A 22,337-nucleotide genomic window follows, 5' to 3' on the forward strand; every position below is an offset into this window, starting at 1 on the left:
TCCACCTGTTTATGCCTCCCGAGTGCTGGGCTTAAAGACATGCCACCATTGCCCCGCAAGAACAATACATGTTCTTAGCCACTGAGCTATCTCTCACCCCCCCCCCCTTTCTTTTTCCCCTTTAATTTGGACAGTTGTCTACTTGTTGGCTGAACCTGTCACGTTTCTTTGGAAATGTCTCTTTGGGGTCTTTGATCTGTTATTTTCTGAATTTACTGTGTAGATTCTTATTAATCTGGTGTCAACAAAGAAACAAAGCAATATTGAAGTTAATGGAATAGCAATTTTTAAATTGAACTTTGAGTTTAAATCTACGTTAGTACTTATTTTTTTAATTTTCTGTACGTGTATGTTTCTGCGTGTGAGCGTGTACATGTGAGTGCAGGTGCGTTCAGAGGCCAGAGACACTTTTTGCTCTTAGCTGTTTCCTATAACCTAATGTATTCCAGGTTTATGTTGGTGGTGGTGGTAATATTTCTCTTTGCAAAGCTAGAGAATCCTCTGGGGTAGTAGCAGACTCACTTTTCACTATTGAGTCAGCTCTCGTTCTTATTTTTACCTTGTTTATTGTGGCTCTTCTCAAGTCCAGATTTTTCTGTTAATTCTGATTCTAATTAATTTTGATTCTAAGCAGAAATCAATCATAATACATGTAAAAAAAATAAGTTGAACATATTTGTTGTATTATACATTTCATCTTTTATTATTATGTTTTCTTTTTGCTTTTAGGCAAGGATAAAAGCCATTAATACATTTTTTGCTAAGAATGGTTATCGATTAATGGATTCTAGTCTGTATACTCAACCCATTCAGACTCCAACCCAATATCCCTCACCAGTCTTTATGCAGCCAGTGTATAACCCTCATCAGCAGTACTCAGTGTATAGTATTGTGCCTCAGTCTTGGTCTCCAAGCCCTGCACCCTACTTTGAAACACCACTGGTAAGTGAGAACTTTCAGAAAAATAATACAATATTTAGTTCAAGCTAAAATGTAAAGAAACCATCTAAAAACCAAGTAGAGATGAATTTGCTTGTGATTGGAGCACATACAAAGCAGCATTAGAAGAATCATTGCAACTTCAAGGCCAGGCTAGTCTGCATAGAAAGTAACAGACCAGCCATAGTTGTCAAAAAGATACCAAAAACTCCAACAAGCTAATCCAGTTGGTTGATTTTTGTGTTGGTTACTCTGTGGGTAATCTATGATAGTTCCTTACCCAGGAAGCAGTAAGTAAGCATATTACTAAGGGTTGAGCTGTTGGTTTCTACAATTTGATTTTTTACATTTTGCTAAGTGAATTGAAAAAGAAACTAAGTCCTTTGTTTGATTGATTGTTTTACCATGTAGCCCTGGCTGTCCTGGAACTCTGTATGTAGACCAGGCTGGCCTTGAACTCAGATCTGCCTGCCTCAAGAGTGCTGGGACTTAAGATGTGCATCACTCTGCTCAGCTTTTGACATCAAAGAGTTCCCATGTAATAAATTAGTGATATGTTATTTATAATAAAATAGTGTGAGGTGGGAACATTGCAGAAATGATTAAGTACAGTTTTCTATTTTTTTTTTTTTAACTTATTGAAGAAACTGATGTTACTGTGACTCACTTGGGTTTCTCAAAACCTTCTCTGGAATATTATATTATATCCTTACCATTAAACACTAATGCTTTTTTCTAGGCTCCTTTCCCTAATGGTAGTTTTGTGAATGGCTTTAGTTCACCAGGATCTTATAAAACAAATGCTGCTGCTGTGAACATGGGCCGACCATTCCAAAAAAATCGGTAAGATTAAAAAATGATAGCTGAAATTTATTTTAAACAATTTTCGGTAGTTCCTCAGAAATTTCCATTTTCCCTTTTTTCCTTTTCTCGGATTTTCAAGACAGGGTTTCTCTGTAGCTTTGCTGCCTGTCCTGGAACTAGCTCTTGTAGACCAGGCTGGACTTGAACTCACAGAGATTCGCCTGCCTCTGCCTTGCTAGTGCTGGGATTAAAGGTGTGCACCACCACCGTCCAGTTATTTCCATGTTCTTGTTGCGAAACTCTAAGTATTTTTGTTTATTTTTATAAAACATTCATGAATTACTCAGTATATAATTCTTCAAGATCAGAATGAGTAATAGATATAAAGGGGTGAGAATTTCAGCAGTTTCTGTTTTGTCTTTTATTTTGTTTTATTATACATGTGGGTGTTTTGCCCATATGTGTATCTATACCACTTTGATTTCTGTTGTCCTAGTAGCCCAAAGGAAGGTGTTCTGTTCCCTGGAACTGGAGTTACAGATGATTGTGAGCCACTGTGTCAATTCTGGGAATTGAACCTTAGCCCTGTAGAAATAAAATCTGTTATCTTAACCATTGAACCCCAGCTCTCCACCCCAAATATATTTTATTATTTTTACCTTATCATTTTTTTCCAGACAATTTCTCTGTGTAGTCGTCCTGTCTTTCCTGAAACTCAGTGTGTATTCCAGGCTGCCCATGAACTCAGATTTACTTGGGGCCTCCCCAAGTGCTAGGATTAAAGGGGTGCACCGCTACCACCCAACTACCAGTTCATTTTTTTATATGAATTCTGGGGATTGAACCTAGATCCTTGTGCTTGTAAAGTAAGCACATAACTGAGTTTCCTCCCCAGCATACACAAGTTGTGGTTTCTTTTTTTTTTTTTTTGGAAAAGTACTGATGTTTGCAAATGTTTGTCTTAAAAGTATAGGACTGGACTGGAGAGGCTGGAGAGATTGCTTAGCACCACTGGCTGTTCTTACAGCGGATACAGGTTTAATTCCTAACACCCCCACAGTGGCTCACAACCATCTATGACTCTAGTTTGGAGGATCTAACTCCCTCTGTTCTAAACTGATATACATGCAGTTAAGACATCCATACACTTAAAATAATAAATAAAACCAAACCAAGCCTACAGGATTGGACATGTCGTTCAGTTGTAGTACTCTTGCCTTGCTTAATTAATTGGATTTTAATCTTCAGCTCAATAAAAGTGTGCACACAATGCATGCAACCCTGTGTGTCCAGTTCTTTTTTGTATTCATGTGTGCCATGGCATGCATGTGGGCACCAAAGGACAACTTTGAGGAGTCTGTTTTTACCTTCCACTTGTTGAGTCAGGTCCCTTGTTGGTACCACTGCACATGTTCAGTCTATCTGGCTCTTTAGTTTCTGGGCAGTTCTCTTGTCTGTTTCTCATGTCTGAAAAAAAGTGTTGGGATTACATATGCCACCACATCTGGCTTTTATATTGGTTCCCAAGGCCAGATTTTTACCTGCTAAGCTATCTCCTGCAAAAACAATAGGAATGCCTTCTAATTAAAATTTTAGAATACTAGCTTTTACTACCAGCCTAATGTTTGCTGCTTTCTTGCTTCTAAGGAGTGATGGATGGTCAGGCCCTTTGCAGTTAAAGGCCCTATCCCTTCAGTTCTGTGTATGTTTTTGTTTTGATTGCAGACTTTGATTGCATTTGCACTTTCCCCTGAAGAGAGAGGGACAGAAAGGGGAAAAGAAGAGGGAGAGGAGGGGTGTAGGGAGGAGGGAGAAGAAGAGAAACAAAGTCAAAGAAAGAGTCTTTCTTCTGTAACTCCATACATTAGGCTGGCTTCTGCCTCCAGAGTCGTGGGATTAAAGCATGCACTCCCACACCCCTTTTTGGGTTGTTGGTTTGTTTTAGTGTTTTGTTTTATGTATATGTTTGGGTTTTGTTGGTATTATTTATATTTTATTTTTCCAGACATGGTTTCTAGCTTGGAAACATGTAATGTGGTCAAGAATGTCCTTAAACTCTTGATCCTCTTGCATCTCCATCCTCTTGCTTGAGTTACACACATACATTCCTTGTCTAGTTTAGTACTTTTTTGCAACTTGTTTTCAACTTTTGATAGCCCAGTGATAATCAAGAATCCTAGTGAGAAAAAAAAAAGAATCCTAGTGAGAATGGGACTAACTTGCAAAAGTCTAGACACTTTTCTACTTTATTTTTTTCTACTTTATTTTATTTGTAGTACCTGGACTGTGATTGTTCAGTCCCTATCAGTATGAGAGCTGAGGGCTATTTAATAAATAAACTAATGGAATTTGGTGAGTGACAGCTCCATGGAAACAGTGCAGTTTACCTTACCAAGATATTTTTAGAAAACTATTTTTAAACTCCTATTAAAGAATATACTGTAATTTTTGTTACTTTGAAAATATAAGTTTTTTTTTGTGTGTGTTTTTCGAGACAGGGTTTCTCTGTGTAGCCCTGACTGTCCTGGAGCTAGCTCTATATACCAGGCTCGCTTCAAACTTACTGAAATATTTTTTTAAAATATTTATTTATTTATTATGTATACAATATTCTTTCTGCATTGTGCCTGAAAGCCAGAAGAGGGCACCAGATCTCATTACAGATGGTTGTGAGCCACCATGTGGTTGCTGGGAATTGAACTCAGGACCTGAGTTACTTTTACAAAGATTTTTTAACTTTGTCTTTTCATAGTGCCTGAGGAGTAAATTAAGGCTTTGTCAGTGAGGTTTGTGGGGCAAGTTGTGAATTTTGGTTTGGTTGGGAAAGTTGTTAGAGTTAATACCTGTTTATGTTCTAATTATTTGTGGTGTTACAGTTCTGCTCAGAAAGCTCAGAAATGACGCTGTTGTTACTATGAATTTATGTCTGTAGAAAAGGCCGTAAGAAGTGGCATATAAACTGCAACAGCATACCAGTTATGAATCCCGCATTTTCTTTTTCATCGGCTAGTGTGCCAAGATGCTTTTTATGTTTATTTATTTTATTTTTCTTATTTTACTTTTCAGGACAGGGTCTCACTATAAACTAGGCTGGCCTTGAACTCACAGAGATCCACCTTCTCAGCCTCTGGAGTGCTGGTATTAAAGGCTGCCACCACTGCTCTCTGGTTGGGTTTTGATTTTTAGTTGTTTGTAGATAGGTCTTTCTAGTCCTGTCTCTTCTGGTATTTTCCCCTAATACTAATAAGCAGCATTTTCCTATGTGTGTGATATAAATATATAAAAACAAATACAATGTTTTTGGCCGCCCAATACAAGAATAAGTTGTGGGTTTTTTGTTTGTTTGTGTGGCTCCCACTGGTGGTTTTACCTTTATCAGAGGCCTGCTGTAGCCTTATTAGTAAACATAAAGCCTTTTGTTTTTTGTTTTGCTTTTGTTTGTTTTGTTGTTGTTTTTGAAAAACTTTTTGGATACCAGTAAAATCCTAACTGCAGTTTTGTTGCTTTTTTTTTTTTTTTTTTTTTTAAGACAGTTACTCTATTGTGGCCCTGAATGTAGTCCTGGAATTTCATATGTAGAACAGGCTGGCCTAAAGCTTACAAAGATTATCCTGCCTTTGTCTCCTTAGTGCTGGGTTAAAGGCATGCACCACTAGGCTTGCTATTGATGCAGAGGTAGAAGTAGCTTTATGTGACACTTCATCCCCCCCCCCCCATATTACATGTTGTGGAAATTCCTTTGCCTTTTCTTAAAAATATTACATAAGAGGTATAACATTTTCTTGCTTTATTCTTTGTATGTTTTTTTTTTTTTTATTTTAGTGTGAAGCCTCATTTTAGGTCATCCAGTGGTTCAGAACACTCAGCAGAGGGCTCTGTGTCATTGGGGGATGGACCATTAAGCAGATCTAGTTCAAGGAACTTTCTCTCTGAACGGCATAACTCTACAGTAACAGGGAGTCAAGAACAAGCTTATCTTCCAAAGGAAGCTCCCATTTTACAGATGGAACAGAATGGGGACCTTGTTAGGGGCAGGTAAGGAAACTTGATTTAATCATAATATGCTGATCTTCAATGTTGAAAACTATCTGGTGATTTTTGTTCTTATTTTAATTGGTGTGTGATTATCTTAAATAAATTCATTGGTGGCTGGAGAGATGGCTCAGCATTTAAGAACACTAACTCTTCCAGAGGTCCTGAGTTCAATTCCCAGCAACCACATGGTGGCTCACAACTGTCTGTAATGAAATCTGGTGCCCTCTTCTGGGGCACAGCTACACATGCAGGCAGAATATTGTATACATAATAAATAAATAATCTTTTAAAAAATGAATTCATTGTTCTTATAAGTTAATAGGACTTGGGAAGGTTTCATTCAGTTTGAAGGGTTTGGCACTGCTACCATCAAACATCTCATTTAAGTACTACCACCAAGCTACTTCTTTATATTTGAATCATTGGGGTTTTTTCTTTTGGTGTGTGTTTGGGGGGGTATATTTTGTTTTTATCCCTGCCTGGCCTAGAACTTGCCATGTAGAAATTAGATTGGACACAAAACTCCCAAAAATTCACCTGCCTCTGCCTTCTAAAAGAATTGGAATTAAAGGTGTACATCTCCATGTCTGGTTCTGCCTTCTAGTTTCAATTTCTTCTTAGTTATCAACTGTAAGAGCAGAGGGCTATTTTGACTATTATGTCTAAATCAGACTTCAGTGCTTTTGATGTGGAAAATGTGTTATAATAGAAATGGGTCCAGCTAACTTTGTGGTGGTGGTAGTTAGTGAAATTTCTTGTATTAGCTCAAGATCTCTTCAAAAAAAAATTTACTTAGCTTTTTTAGGAGTAATGGAAGAATAGCACCTATTTTGAAAAATTAAATATTTTAAGTAGATTTCTTTGTTAGAAAATAAGTTTATGTATTTCAAGAATTTTATATGCATTCTTTTGTTCAAAGGAGGGCTCTTTTCAGAGGTCGAAGGCGAAGAGATGATGACAGGGTCCCAGTAAGTACTTTCCTTTTTATACCTTCACTATTATTCCTTTTGGTCTGTCTTTTCTTTCTGGTTTTATTTTGTTGGTTATTCAAACAAAAATAATTGAGTCTGATATTGATCTGGCTCAATTATTTACCCTCTAGTGTCTAGTTAGCTGTCTGGAGTTGTATTGCTAATTGTTTTGTTTTGTTTTGTTTTTTGGAGACAGGGTTTCTCTGTTTAACAGCCTTGGCTGTCCTGAACTCACTGTGTAGACCAGGCTGATCTTGAATTTTCAGAGATTCACTACCTCTGCCTCCCAAATGCTGAGATTAAAGGCATGTGCTTTTAATCTATTGGCGTATTGCTAAGATTTTATGTCTAGCATGTTCAAGTTGCTTAAAAAGTAATTTGACCCAGGTGTGCTTGCCTTTAATTTCAGCTCCCAGAAGGAGGCAGTTCTTGCCAGTCTAGTCTACATAGTAAGTTCTAGACCAGCCAGGGATTCATTGTGAGAGCCTGTATTAAAAAGAAGCAGGAGAGGTAATTAAATTTGAAGGTTTATTACATTGCTGTTACTTATTGTTTGTGCTTAGGCAGTGTTTCATTGTAGAGCCCATACTGGCTTCAAACTCAGTCTTACTGCTTCAACTTCCCAGCTCCTGTCTGGTGTGAAAGAGTGCTTTAACTATGTAAAGATATGTTATATTTGCTTAATTTGTCTAATTGTCAGGTGCCTTAGTCAGGATCTGATGCCTTCTTCTGGCCTCCTTGGTGACCAAGCACACACAGTACACAGACATACATATAGCCAAACACCCACACCAAAATATTGCTTAAAATAATTTTTAAAAAGTAATAGTGGTTACATGCCCTTAATCCCAGAACTCAAAAGCCAGAGGCTGGTGGAAATTCACAATTTCAAGGTCAGTTTGCCCTACAAGTTCCAGTAAAGCATGGAAATGGTAAAAAAATAGAATGGGAGTTTTCTTGGAGGATATATAGGCTGATAGGTTGAAAGGAGAGATGAACTTTCTAAGCAGGAGGGATATTGTTCTGTCTGGAGATTATATGAAAGGATTAAAAGGGTCACAATGGTTTTATTTCTTTACTTTGTGATGGAAGAGGGGTTTAGAAGAAAGTAGGAAGCAAAGAATTATAGGCATTAGCTAGGAGTTAAGAGATGTAGCAGAGTTTTCAAAAGAAAGCAGAAGGGCTTTGCAGTGGTTGGTGGTATACACCTTAAATCCCAGCACTCTGGAGGTGAAGCAGGCAGATCTCCATGCATTTGAGACCAGCCAGGGCTACACAAAGAAATCTTGTCTCAAAAAACAAAAACAGAAAGAAAAAAAAAAAAGGAAAAAAAGGGGGGGGGGAGAAGAGGAAGCTAAGACTGAGATAAAGATCCAGGAATTTTTAAGGCGGTGTGGCTCTGCCCTTTAGAAGTGCTGCTTTTCTTACTGCTTTGGGAGTAGAGAAAATATTAGGCACATGACCTGTTTAACCGTTTGTTTTATAGAGACCTCAGCCTTCAACAACTGAAGTGAAGGCTCCAACACCAAAGTTTGACTTACTAGCTACAAATTTTCCTCCCTTACCTGGAAGTTCGTCAAGAATGCCAGATGAGCTTGTTCTGGAGAATAGAATGTCTGATGTTGTTAAAGGTGTCTACAAAGAAAAGGTAAACACTGAAGTGTCTGGGATTATATTTATATTTATCAGGGATATTATATAAATTCGCACTTGCATTAATTATTTGTTTTATAATTTCAGTTATTAGAATTTTCACCATATTTTGAGAGTTTTAAAAAGATGTTTTATAAAACTCCCAAGTAGCAAGGAAGTGTCCCTTGGTTTTTGTGTAGGTCAGCTCAGTTTGGTAGCTTATGTTAATGGGAAAAGAAGAGTCATTTCCATAAAAGTGCCTATATTTAGCTAGTGATGTAATAAATTCTAAGATAACTTGGTAAATTCAGACTTTCTAAGTAGATGCCAACCAATGTGGTATGTCTGTTTTTGGGGGGAGTCTTGCTGCATAGCCCAGGCATTCTCGTACCCCAGCTGTCCCAGTGCTGAGATTCTGGCATTGTAGGCATATCCACAATGTCTGGCACTATTTTTGAGTATAGGCCTCTCTCCATATCTGGAATCACAGATCTCATAAATTTTTCTTGTCTTCTACCTTAATTTCTTAGTGTATGTGTGTATAAGTCTGTGGGAGAAGGCACATATATGGGGCTCAGAGGACAACTTTCAGAAGTCAGTTCTTTCTTTCCACTGTGTGTTCCAGGGGTCAACTGAGGTTGCCAGCTTTGTGCATCGAGCAGGTTTACCCACTGAGGCCCTAGTCCTAATGTGGCTATTAGTTATAATAGTACATAGACATACTGTAGCCTAAAATGCAGAACATCAGTCTCTGAAACTACATTCTACTTGACATTTCCCCCCCTCATTAGTTCTGTATTTCTAATTCACATGCTACAGATAGGGTTGTCATTGGTGATAAAATACACCAAGTAAAAGGGATTACCAGGCAGACTTGGTTTCTGTGGTGGTGGTGGCGGTGGCGGTGGCAGTCATAGTCACTGATCTTTTACTTGCAAGGCTGGTGAGACTTTCCTTCATCACAGGTTGCTTTTCTCACTCTGTCGCCTCCAGCCTAGGTTTTGAGGGTGGAGCGCACATGTTAGAGAGAGAGAGAGAGAGAGAGAGAGAGAGAGAATGCATACGCACATTTGTGAGAGAGCACTAGATCATAGCTTTGTTTCTTATTCCACCTTGTTTCAAATGGTCTCTCAAGTTCACTACTACAATATTCCTTCTGATCACCTCTCATCTACACGGTAGTTCTGAGGAGTCAGACTTAAGGTGTCAGCCTTGCATTGTAATTTTTTACCCACTATGCCCTCCCCCCAGCCCTTTTTTGGGGTTTTAGGAAAGGTGCCTCTGTGTGCTCCTGCCTGCCTGACTAACGGAGATGGCCTGAAACTTGCTATGTAGAACCAGCTAATCTGGCACAGTGAATCTTCTCCTTATCCTCCTGAGTGCTGGGGTCACAAGTCCTAAGTGTAAATTTCCTCCTTTTTAGATTTTAAAGTTGGCAGAGCAATATAAGGATCAGGAGGGAAGGACTAAAACTAATTAGGAAAGAAAAGATGGAAAGAGACTATAAGAAAAATGGGGTACAAGAGAGGAAATACTAAACAGCGGTAAGAAAGGGGGAGCGTATAATGATGTTCCAAACACATAAAAAGTATTAAAAATGAATTGCCCAGGATGTTTCATTCCAGCACTATAGAGTCAGGTATCCATGTTCAAGGACAGCCATGGTTACACACAGAGAAAGCCTATCTTGAAGAATTAAATAATTGATGAATAGAAAGGGAGATCATAAAGAATGGTAGGAAGGGGAGGACTGGTGAGCAGAATAGTTAGGCTCACACAGTCTGGAAAGGAAGGAGAATTATATACACATTTCCTATCTAAAAATGTTTTTCTTCTCTCATATTTGATTAGTTTTTCTCTGGGTATAGCTCTCAATCAAATCATTTCCCCTTAGAATTTTAAAGGTATTTTGCTGTTTCCTGTTGCTAAAAATAACTGTTTAAAATGACGCTGGAGAGATAGCTCAGTGGTTGAGTTCTACTGGTCTCGCCGTGGGCTTGAGTTTGGCTCCCAGCACCCACATGGTGGCTCACAACCACTTGTAACTCCATATCCAGGGGAGTCTGATACTTCAGGCCTCTGAGGCATCTCACTCACATGCAGTACCTACACACAAATACACGTAATTTTAAAAGTAATACAAATATATCTCTAAAAATATGTTGGGCCAGGTGTGGTGCTTGCTGCACACCTTGAATCCCAGCATTCAGGAGGCAAAGGCAGGCAAATCTCTGTAAATTCCAGCACAGCCAGGGATCCATAGAGAAACCCTGAAAAAACATACATACATACCTACATACTTATGTATTTGAAAACAGTGTAATTGTTTCAGCAGTTCGTAAGTATATTCTTTTTGTGCTGCACAATCTAATTAAACTTTTAAAATTAGAACCTGTCAAGGTTTCAGTGGTACATAAAGTAGCCATCTACTGCAGGCTGGCCGCCAACTCTCGTGTGCTGAGATTGCAGGCCTTTTCAACCACAACTGGCATGTATGTACATTTTGGAAAGTGATGTGTGCTTCTCTCCATAATCCCATTCTACACCTGTGGGTTGGAAACACCTCGGTATTTTAGCAGCAACATGTGTGTTCCTTCTTTATTTATTCTTCTTACTCTGTCTTCTTACTTAAAAGCATTATTTTGATTTTGTAGTGACAATTTTCTTGCTTCCCTTTTACCCAAGTTGACAGATTTATTATTATTATTATTATTAACTTCTTTATATTCTTTGGGATTTTCACATCATGCACCCCAATTCTGCTTGTCTCCTGGTCCTCCCATATTTTCCCCTCATCCCTGCTACACCCCCTCTAACAGGAAATAAAGTAAGCAAGCACGCAAACTAAAGCAAAAACAAAACAAAAAAATACAAAGCGAGGCCAGATGGTGGTGCCGCACGCACACCTTTAATCGCAGCACTCCGGAGGCAGGAACAGGTGGATCTCTGTGAGTTCAAGGCCAGCATGGTCTACAGAGTGAGTTCTTAGTATAGCCAGGTCTGTTACACAGAGAAACCCTGTCTCCAAAAACCACAACAACAGAAAAATATCTTTGCTTCTCCTTCTTTCCTGCCTCTCCAACACCTTATTCATACTGACATTGAAGGCTTCAGTATGCCATTTAGTACACCCCTTTACTCCATCAGTTTTACTGTCAAATGTTCATTGCAATGAAGTCACTGGTCTGGTTCAAGTCCTCTGGTTTCTTGTACACCATCATCACTAGATCCTCACCAGAACTCCTAGAATATCCTGTGACTGTGGGACCACCCACCTCAGGTGAGGAAGTAGAGTCAACTCCCCTGCTTACATGCCCTAAGAGTCTGTTCACCCTGGCCTGTAGTGAGGAGTGGGGGCCGGCTAGCCTTCGTGCAGGGGCCAGCTCTCTTACTATACTGTCCAGTGAGAGGCAAGGCCAGCAAATGGTGGTGCCGGCTCAGCATGGTCTCTGATTTCATCTAGCGTGGTTTCTAGGTCTTCTGAGGTGACACAGACCCCAGATATAAATGGTCCATGCATCCAGACATGGCCCTTGGTGGCATCTTGGGATGGATGACACCCTGCCTCTGGGTGACTCTGGTGGGAATTGTTCTGGTGTCTGGATTGACTGCTGGACACCACCAAGGCCTCAGATTGTGGTCCTAACCCTGGGCCTTTATGTGACCTTTGGTGGCAATACAGAACCCAGACTTCAGCCCAGACCCCAGCCACAGTAGGACCATGGAAGCAGCAGCTGGGTCTGGGTGTCACCATTGCCCCAGCAGCAGTATGACCTAGAGACATGAACATGGCCTTCTATCTCGGGGGTCTGCATGACCTTCGATGGTAACAGGTGCATCAAATATCAGCATAGACCTTAGCCACAGTAAGACCGCAGACTCTGACATGGTCCTTGGCAGCATCCTGGCCTGGTTGTCACCATGATCCCAGGTGGCAGTAAAGGCCGCCCAGATCAGTATGGCCCCAGCAGCAGAGTGATTTGTGGGCCCAAACAAAAAATTTACTGTTAACTATTTTAATACAGTTGCGAGGTGACATGGATGCCAAGGAATTTAGCCTGTTCTCTTAACCTGCTGAAGCAGCTCTCCAGCCCGTGTTTTGCTTTCTTCCTTTTTTTTTTTTTTTTTTTTTAAATTTTGAGGCAGGGTCACCTTCTGTGGCATATACTAAACTGGAGCTCACTGAGTAGATCAGGCTGGCCTTGTACTTATGGTGATCCTGTCTTAGCCTCTCGGGTGTTTGGAGTAGAATCAGCCCTTGTGCTCAGCTATTCCCCCCTACCCCCAGCAACAAGCCTTTTGCTTTCTGTCTTTGAGTTGACTCTTGTTGGTATCTCAGATGAAGTCATACACTGCTTATTTTTCTGTGACATGGCTTATTTTGTTTAGCAGAGTGTCCTCAAGGTTCATGTTCTTTGAATCATACCTGGCTATGTTTATACATTTACCACTTGATTTGCATTGGGTGGTTTCCTTTTTTGGCTCATGTAAATGATGCTATGAAGATTATTTGCATGAAATTTCCTGTAGTCTACGTATGGCAGAATGCCTAATTAGACTTTTTCTTATGTAAGATAAATTTCATTGTTATTTGGGCACATTTTAAAAAAATGTATTTATACAGTGTTCTTCTGGCATGTATTCCTGCAGGCCAGAAGAGGGCACCAGATCTCACTATAGATGGTTGTGAGCCACCATGTAGTTGCTAGGAATTGAATTCAAGACCTAGGAGAATAATCAGTGTTCTTAACCTCTGAACCATCTCTCCAGCCCCATTGACACTTCATTATTATTATTTTTTAAGATTTATTTATTTATTATGTATACAGCATTCCGTCTGCATGTATGCCCACACGCCAGAAGAGGGCGCCAGATCTCATTTACAGATGGTTGTGAGCCACCATATGATTGCTGGGAATTGAACTCAGGACCTCTGGAAGACAGCCAGTGCTCTTAACCACTGAGCCATCTCTTCAGTCTCTATTATTATTACATTATTACTTTTAGGTAGCATGAGTAGAATTGGTTGAAAGGTCATATAATAACTGTTTATTTAACTGCTAGATTTTGTTTGTTTTTTGGGACAGGGTTTCTCTGTGTAGTTCTGGCTGTCCTGGAACTCACAGAGGTGCACCTGCCTCTGCCTCCTGAATGCTGGTATTAAAGGCGTGCGCCACCACCACACCCGGCTCTTGAACACCTCTTTATTATAGTATAAAGCAGTCTTATTTACGGTTGAATTATTCATACTTTCAGTACTTGCTGGACAGTTGTTTATCTTCTTTATTAAAATGTTCAAATGTGATTTCAAACTCTTTCAACTTTTAGGACAATGAAGACTTGAGAGTTAGTTGCCCAGTTCCTGCAGAGGATGAACAGGCAGACAGTGCTTCTGCCCAGCAACTCAGCAGAAGTCCTGGTCCTTCATGTCCAACTGAGCTTCCTGTGTTAAGGTACTTTTTTCTTTTTCACAGTAAGAGAACTTCAACATTAACTTTTTATTACTCTGGTAGTGCCTAGCTGTAATCTTAGCCCTTAGGATTCTGAGAAAAGAGGATTAAAAGTTTAAGTCTAGCCTTGACTACATATGGAGACCGCTTCTCAAAGGGTTGGGGGTAGAGTTGGTAAGATTGCTCAGAAGTTAAGAGCACATACTTGTAAAAGAGCTGAGTTTGGTTTCTAAGTACCTATGTCAGGCAATACACAGTTGTCTGTAACTCTAGCTCCAGGGAATTCAGTAACCTCATTTGGATTCTGAGGGTAGCTTCACTCTTGTGTACATATAAGCACAGACAAATATCCACATACAAAAACCAAATCCACTGGGCAGTAATGGCACATGCCTTTAATTCCAACACTTGGGAAGCTGAGGCAGGTGGATCTCTGAGTTCAAGGCCAGCCTGCTCTACAAGAGCTACTTCCAGGACATCCAGGGCTGTTACACAGAGAAGCCCTGTCTCGATAAAGCAAACCAAAAAATCCTTGGCTGGAGAATTGGATCAGCAGTAAAGAGCACTAGTTGCTCTTACAGAAGACTGGAGTTCAATTGCTAGCATACATTCATTGTTCACAACCTACTCTAGTGAGGATCTGATGCCCTCTTCTGACCTCTGGGCACCAGGCACGCATGTGATACAAAACCTGAAATTTGAAATTTATGCCCTGGCAATGCTGAAGCATGCATGGGCAGCCCATATATGGTGGTTCTGTTGAACTTGTCCATATTGGGTTTCACGGTCTAAGTTTATGAGGACTGACCAGGTCTCTTCCTCAAGAGAGCACCAGATCTCATTACAGATGGTTGTGAACCACTATGTGGTTGCTGGGAATTGAACTCAGAACCTTTGGAAGAGCAGTCAGTGCTCTTAACCTCTGAGCCACCTCTCCATACATGTTGCAAAACACATCCACATAAAAAAATAAATAATAAAAGTTAAAAAATATATCTAAATAAACCAAAACTTGGGAGGCAGTGCAGGTAGGTTTCTGAGTTCTAGGCTAGCCTGTCTACATAGAGAGCTCAAATATGCCCAGGGCTACTACATAGTGAGACTCCATCAGAGAAAACCAAATGTAAAGTAAACATTTAGATAAGACCAAAATTGGGACTTTCTTTTTCATGTATTTTGTATTTATTTTTTAGGGTCCCATTTATATATTTTGATCATATCTACCCCTATTTTTCTCTTTCCCAGCTTTTTTTTCTTTTCAATAATCCTCTGAGTCCAGTACTGCTGCTCATATGACATGAGTTTGGTAGGGCTTCTACGGGAGTTTGGATTCCCTGCCAGGGGCCACCACTCAAGGCCACCACTCAGTTTCTTGCAGAAGGTTTTCAGCAGTAGCTCAGCTGTTCCTGTGTATTAAACTAACCCTAGTATCACTTTTTTTGTTCAGCACAACTCAGCAAGAAAAGGATCAACTGGAGGATTCTACAGTTCCAAAGGATGTTCTCAGTCAGATGACCGTACCAGTTTCTTCTCCAGCTACTGCAAAGCCATCAAGGGCAGACACTGCTTCACCTTGTAATAGTAACATCAGTGCACCCACCGCTGTGAATCTACAGGTAAGTTGAATAGTTCATATGAGAAAAAAATAGAATGTGGTAGACAAGAAAACTTATTTTTTCAGATCTGGCAAGGTGGCTTAGTGTGAGTAAATGTGCCTGATGCCATGCTGCCCTGAATTTAACATCTGGGACTCATTTGGTAGGAGACAACCAACTCCAGCAAGCTGCTGCTGTCCTCTGACCACCATGCACCTGCACCCACCATGGCACAAGTTTTATCTACACACACACACACACACACACACACACACACACACGCACACACACACTAAATAAAATGTACTTTAAAAATTTTTTAAATATCCTGGCAGTGGTGGTGCACACTTCTAATTCCAGCAATCTGTGGGGTCAGAGGCAGGAGGATCTCGTGTGAGTTCAATGCTAGCCTGATCTACAGAGTGATTTCCAGGATAGACAAGGCTATGCAGAGAAATTTAAACTACCTTTTCACCATAACACATTGGTAGAGCACAGTCATTTGGGAGTATTACAGATTAGGACTGCTGTATTGCTTTATTTTTATTGTATGCTATAAAAGGGAGATCAGGCATAATGGTGTATAACTGGAATTCATCACTCTGAAGACTGAGGCAGGAGGATCTCTCTGAAATCAAAGCTACTGATAACCACAGAGTGAATTTGATGCTAGCTTGGGCTTTAGAGTGAGATTATGTCGTCCCCCCCCCCCCAAAGTTTGAAGTCTTTTTTTTTTTTTTTTTTAAAAAAAAAAAAAGCCGGGCGGTGGTGGCGCACACCTTTAATCCCAGCACTCCCGGGAGGCCGAGGCAGGCGGATCTCTGTGAGTTCGAAGCCAGCCTGGTCTACAAGAGCTAGTACCAGGACAGGCTCAAAAGCTACAGAGAAAACCCTGTCTCAAAACCAAAAAATAATAATAATAAAAAAATAAAAATTAAAAAAAAAAGATTTATTTGTTATATATACAGTGTTCTGTCTTCATGTGTGCCTGTAGGCCAGAGGAGGGTGCCAGATCTTATTTTACAGATGGTAGTAAGCCACCATATGGTTGATGGGAATTGAACTTAAAACCTCTGGAAGAGCCCTCAGTGCTCTTAACCACTGAGCCATCTCTCCAACTCCCCTAAAGGAGCTGTCTTTAATAGGTTGAGTAATCTTGTAATTCAGTAATAGTATTAGAGTAATAGTTCCTATTTCTCCCAAAGTTCTTTGTGGGGAGGCGGCGATGAGACAGGTTCTCTCCATGTAGCCCAAGCTGTTCTGAAACTCTGTGTAGAGCAAGCTGGCCTCAAATTCATAGAGATACACCCCGTTGCTTAACAAGTGTTGGGATTCAAGGTGTGTGCTACTATAACCAGTCTACCCAAGTTACAGTAGTTTTCTGGGTGCCAGGCTGAAGTCTTGGCTCTGTAGCTGAGCCAGAGAGAGACTTAGTGCCTGTTGTTCTGTGAGTGCTGCTATAGGAAGCTGTGAGGGGAGCATGGGTGAGCTAGGAAGCTACAACATGATAAGTGGACTGGGATGAGCAGTGTGAGCTAGTGTGGCGGTTCCTTCCCCGGGGCTAGAGGAGGCTATGGCCAGTTTAAATGTCCTGTGATGTCCCTTGCTGTTCTTGCAGCTCCCTGAACCCAGGAGCAGGCTTCTGAATAACACAGAAGCTTTGTGTGTTTAATTTCATCTTTAGGGACTGGGGAGATGGTCCAGTGACTAAAGTGCTTTCTGAGCAAGCTCAGGATCTAAGTTTAAGGTTCCCACACCCACTGAACTGGGTGCAGTGGCACATGCTTAGAGTGTCAGTGCTGGAGGACCTTGGGCTTGCTGGCTTCTAGATTCAGTGTAAGACACTGTCTCTAGAAATAAGGTGCAGTGCAATAGAGGGGATACTCCGCATTCTCTGGATTTCTCAAGCAGACATAGGCAAGTACACACAGCTATGTAGTTTAACCTGTTCTTCAGTGGTAGGAATTTAACACACACACACACACACACACACACACACACACACACACACACCTACCTCTTCCCTGGCTGTCTGGTCTCAAACTCACAGAGATCCGCCTGGCGCTGCCTCCTGAGTTACAGGTGCGCCACCACTGCCTGGCCTGACAACCTGAATTTGATCCTCGGGGCCCACATGGTGTCAAGAGAGAACTATACAAATCGTCCTCTAAACTCCATGTGAACTGTTGCGTGTTGCATGACATACACACATACACAAAAATAATGATAACTGGGCAGTGATAGTGCATGTCTTTCATCATCGCACTTGGGAGGCACAGTCAGGTAGATCTTTATCTTTGTGAGTTCAAGGCCAACCTGGCTACAAAGCTGAGTTCCAAGACAGCCAGAACTACACAGAGAGACCCTATCTCAAAAACATCATCATCATCATAATTTTAAGTAAGAAATCTTAGAGAAATTCCAAAGGCATTAATTATACTCTATAGCAGTATACACGAGAGTACATATTTTCCTAGACACTTTTACTGTCCGTTTGGTTAAAGCTAATAATTTATATATGTTTCAGAGAAATATACTCCATAATTTGTTATCTTTTTATAGGAACCTCGAAAGTTAAGTTATGCTGAGGTGTGTCAGAAGCCTCCTAAAGAGCCATGTCCAGTTCCTGTCCAGCCTCTACGGGAACTGAGAACCAATGTTGCATCTCCCACCAGAAATGAAGAGAATGGATCTCCTGAGAAGCCTGTTGAAAAACCATATGAGAAACCAGAAACAAGGGCTAGTAAGGATCATTCTGGCTTCCGCGGCAGTGCCATTCCCAGGGGAGCAGCTGGAAAAATCAGGGAACAGAGACGGCAGTTTAGCCATAGAGCTATACCTCAGGGAGTGACTCGACGTAACGGGAAAGAGCAGTTTGTGCCACCCAGATCACCAAAGTAAAACACAACCGTAACAGAAGCTACTCAGAAACTTCTCTCTTCCCACTAAACTTGAGCCTATATTGAACTGTCTTGGAGGGGAGGAAGTAGTCAGGAAAGATGGGAAGTATGTTCTTAAATATTATGGATTTTGGAATTGTAAGAGGAACCCAAAATTCATCTCTAAATGATTTTCAAATGCTGGAGGATTCCAATCAGTATAAATATATATAAATATATATATACACACACATATATATAAATATAATTTTTCTATTTTTGTTTTTGATTTTAATTTGCAGGGATTTTCTGCCTGGAATCAATTTTGAAGGTTCAGATTTAGCTTGGGAGAGAAAACAAAAAAACATTATACATCCTTCAGTATAGGAGATGAGGGAGTGAGAGAAAATATTTTTTGAAGAAACATTTCTGTAAAAATTAGAAATTACTTTTTTTAATCTATTTAAAGTTTGGCTTGAAGAATGCCGTCTCTGACAAATGGCCTTGTGTTGCAAAGCAGATCAGTGGCTGGGGATCTGTTCTGGGTGTGAGTGTGTACAAAGTGATTGAAGCCAAATCTGTTGTCCTGTTAGTAAATGATTTAAAAACTGAATGTAATACTTGAGTAGACTTTTGTAGTTTGGAATTTAGTTTGTTTTTTGACATTACTAATATTGTATTGTATTGAGCTAGCTATTAAGCTTGATTGTGTGTGAAGCTGTGACTACCAATCAGTTTGATATTCAAGAGAAGAATAGAGATTATTCAAAAACAATTGAAAGTTTCTGTTTTAGACCTGAATACTGGATAGGTCAAATAGATTTCAGAGGTTCAAACTGCTCTGTGACTTTTTTTAAAAAAAAACTTCTCTTTAAAATGGGAGACAAATTTTTTTTCTTACTTGTTTGTTAGTCTCTGTTCTTTGACTCTTCACCCCCAGAAGCAAAATAACCAACCATTTCCTGTGGTTTCTCACTACTTTGACCAATTTAATCAAATCATACAACTATCCTAAACATTATAATGAATTACTGAAAGATTTTATTCTTCTATTAAAGCAATTTGAATTTTAGATCCCAGGATGGTGCTGGCCTGCCATTAATTTATTTGTATTGGTGTTAAAAATGAAGCAGAATGCTTTTGGGTGTGGTGGCATACATCTCCAATCCCAGCTTCTGAGGTCTATGCTTGCCTGGTTTACATGAGATCCAGTCTATCCATGACTACCTAGTGAGAGACCCTTTTCCAAAGAAATTAAAAATATATAAGAAAGACAAAACAATGTAACTGATTTTTTTAAAGTGGTATAAAAGAAAAAATTTCAAAATCTTAATTTGGGGGACTTCTTTTTCTTTTTACAGTGTTTATCATCTTTCTTTCCCCTCCTTCCCTAAAAAATACAGTTTGGAATTCATTGACTAAAAACAGCAAGTCGAGAAACTTGAGATAAAGCGAGAAAAGTGGTTGAAGAAAATAAATGCATAATTTCTCAGTGAATAAAGTTGTAGCTGTCATATATTAAATAGGAAAGTTTACCTGCTGGTATTTAGAAAACAGCTCAAATATGAAAAACCATGTTGCATTAATCTGTCTTAAGTCATAGCCTTTTTATAGTTTTATGTAGGGTGGTGGTTTATTTTCTGCTTAGGGATAGTTCATAATAGTAAGAACTGTTCCTTCTATTAGTGAGTTATGTTTGTACAAATTGAAATTGTAAGTTGTGAGCACTGGAAAGCACCATTGTGACATAAACATCATAGTAATATATGTAAATGGAAGTTAAAATTGCATTACTGTGAAACTTACCTTCCAACTCTTTTATTATTAAAAAGAAATCTTTTTATTTTTAATCTCAAATACAATTAGTTTCTCTGATTATAACCCATAATCAGTGTCACCTAAAATAGAAAGATCTCTACAGAACAACCATCCCAGGTCTCTCTCTCTCTCTCCATTTCTAGGGCAGTTGTACTCAGAAAAAGCAGAGCTGAATTTGTCAAATTACTGTCTGCATTTAGAGACTCTCATGGAAATAAGGGAGAGTCGGACACCAGAGTAATAAAATTAAAAGCTTTCCATGATGAAACCATCTTGTGCACTATTCCGAGCAGTCTTAGGTGTTGGTCTTTCTGGAGATCCCAGCTCTGGACAATGGCAGGCACCCTTGGGAACCAATGGCTCCGTTCACTTGCCGTACAGTTGGTCATGGTGCATTTCCGGTGATTAAGTCAGCAGGACAATCATGACCCAGAGGTGAAGCAAAGCCATATAGATAATTACAAACATTCATGCTATGGAGTATCTTTGGAGAAAAATTTCCAGGCGGATACTAAACTGGTCAGTGGAGCTAGCAGCTTTGCAAAGCTTACCATACATTCCTGCCAGATTAGTTTCTGTGTTATTAAGAAGATCAGGAACATTTCGCAGGCGTGTCCCTTCACCACTGTCAATTCCAGACTTGGTAATGGAGGATCCGGTGGAGACAGAGTGCACCTGCTGCTCCAGGCGCTCTAGTTGGAAGACTAAGGAGCTCTTTTCTTTGCTGAGGTTCTCTAGCATGGTCTTCTGCTGGATGAGTGTCTCTTGTCAGCTGATGGAGTCGGCTTTCTAGTTCCGACTGGAACTAAAGTTTTGTTAGTAAGCTGGTTCCTCTCAATCCTTAATCCTGCTTTTTTTTTTTTTTTTTTGGTTTTTCGAGACAGGGTTTCTCTGTGGCTTTGGAGCCTGTCCTGGCACCAGCTCTGTAGACCAGGCTGGCCTCGAACTCACAGAGATCCGCCTGCCTCTGCCTCCCGAGTGCTGGGATTAAAGGCGTGCGCCACCATCGCCCGGCTCCTTAATCCTGCTTTAACAGGGTGTTCCTTGTTCCATGCAGATCTTCTTCCACGTAATGAAATTCCTCTTTTATCTGGTCCAGTTTTGTCTCCTGCTCTTGTTTAGAGGTTTTCTGCCTAGCTATCTGGTCTTGCAGATCGTGTAATTGTTCTCTTGCTGATTCTGCTTCACCAACCTGCTGAGCCTCTATATCCTGCAACTCAGATGTCAGCTGATGTATCTGGCCCATCCGCTTCTGGATCTCCTCCTCTTGCATCTCCTTCTTGTGCCGAAGTTCTAGCTCCATGTTGCCAGCAGTGCTGCTGTCTAGGCCTTCAAAACTGGAGGCTTCCTTTAAACTGTTTATCAATTTTTCTTTAGACTGGAGTATTTGTGTAGCTTTCTGCTTGTGGTCAGTTAATTCCTGCTTAGAAGACTCCAAGCTCGACCTGTGTAGCTTGACTTGCTGCTGGAGCTCATCAACCTCCTTCTCCTCAGAGTACTTTCTTTCTGCCAGAGTAACCGCTTCTGCCAAATTCTGACGTTCTGCTTCCATTTTATTAAGGCGTGTAGTGAACTCACTCTGCATCTGTTTGTAGCTCTCCTGCTCTCTCTTCAGAGTGGCACCCACCTCATGCAGCCTCGCCTGAAGAGTTTGCAGAGCTTGGTTCTGTAGACTACTGCCTTCGTTGTTGATGACTTTTCCCTCTGCAAGGCTTCCAGTGCTTCCGTGTCAGCCTCTTGCTGCAGCCGCACTTTGAGCACAGCCAGCTGGGATTCTTTGCAGCCACTGCTTCAGTAAGGTCATCAACTTGGTCTCGTAGTTCCTGAGTATTCGATCACTTTTTGAATGGTCAACATTCCATTTTTCAACTCTTGCCCTTGCCTTATTTAATTCTTCTTGAGTTTCTTTGGATCTCTGAAGTAGTGTTAACTCTTACGTGTCAGATTTGTGTTAGTGGGTAATTCTTAAAAGCCTTGAAAACACTGCACGATTAGTGTAACCCAGAATTATTTCTTTGTAACTTATTCAGCTTGGCAAACGCTTTTGATTTGGTCGGTTGATAACATGGTGTATTTACTCAGTTGGAAACAATTATTTCTAAATACTATTTTTTTAATCATCTACTAGATGGAGCATACAATAAAACTACCTGTACTAAAAATTGGGAGAACTTTAGATCATTTTAAAAGTATTAATAATCGTTAGCTGCATCA

At 40.2% G+C, this 22,337-nt stretch overlaps 1 protein-coding gene and 1 pseudogene across 3 annotated transcripts in view; one reads left to right on the top strand and one right to left on the bottom strand.

Moving 5' to 3' along the window:
* The window catches only part of Larp4 (La ribonucleoprotein 4), a 70,863-nt gene extending 51,486 nt beyond the window's left edge, over positions 1 to 19,377 (top strand). For all 3 annotated transcript variants that reach the window (XM_050122415.1, XM_050122416.1, XM_050122417.1), the window contains exons 9-16: positions 730 to 942; positions 1,679 to 1,782; positions 5,566 to 5,778; positions 6,698 to 6,746; positions 8,236 to 8,397; positions 13,710 to 13,834; positions 15,279 to 15,447; positions 17,989 to 19,377. In XM_050122415.1, coding sequence (XP_049978372.1) covers positions 730 to 942; positions 1,679 to 1,782; positions 5,566 to 5,778; positions 6,698 to 6,746; positions 8,236 to 8,397; positions 13,710 to 13,834; positions 15,279 to 15,447; positions 17,989 to 18,327 — 1,374 coding nt within the window. In that variant the 3' untranslated portion in view covers positions 18,328 to 19,377. The remainder of the gene's footprint in view (positions 1 to 729; positions 943 to 1,678; positions 1,783 to 5,565; positions 5,779 to 6,697; positions 6,747 to 8,235; positions 8,398 to 13,709; positions 13,835 to 15,278; positions 15,448 to 17,988) is intronic.
* Positions 19,378 to 21,047: 1,670 nt separating this feature from the next.
* On the bottom strand, positions 21,048 to 22,056 carry LOC126488765 (golgin subfamily A member 5-like; annotated as a pseudogene).
* Between the last annotated feature and the right edge of the window lie 281 nt (positions 22,057 to 22,337).

This window comes from Alexandromys fortis, unplaced genomic scaffold (genome assembly GCF_014885135.2).
Source record: "Alexandromys fortis isolate MF-2015 unplaced genomic scaffold, M_Fortis_MF-2015_v1.1 scaffold_216, whole genome shotgun sequence".
Classification (NCBI taxonomy): domain Eukaryota; kingdom Metazoa; phylum Chordata; class Mammalia; order Rodentia; family Cricetidae; genus Alexandromys; species Alexandromys fortis.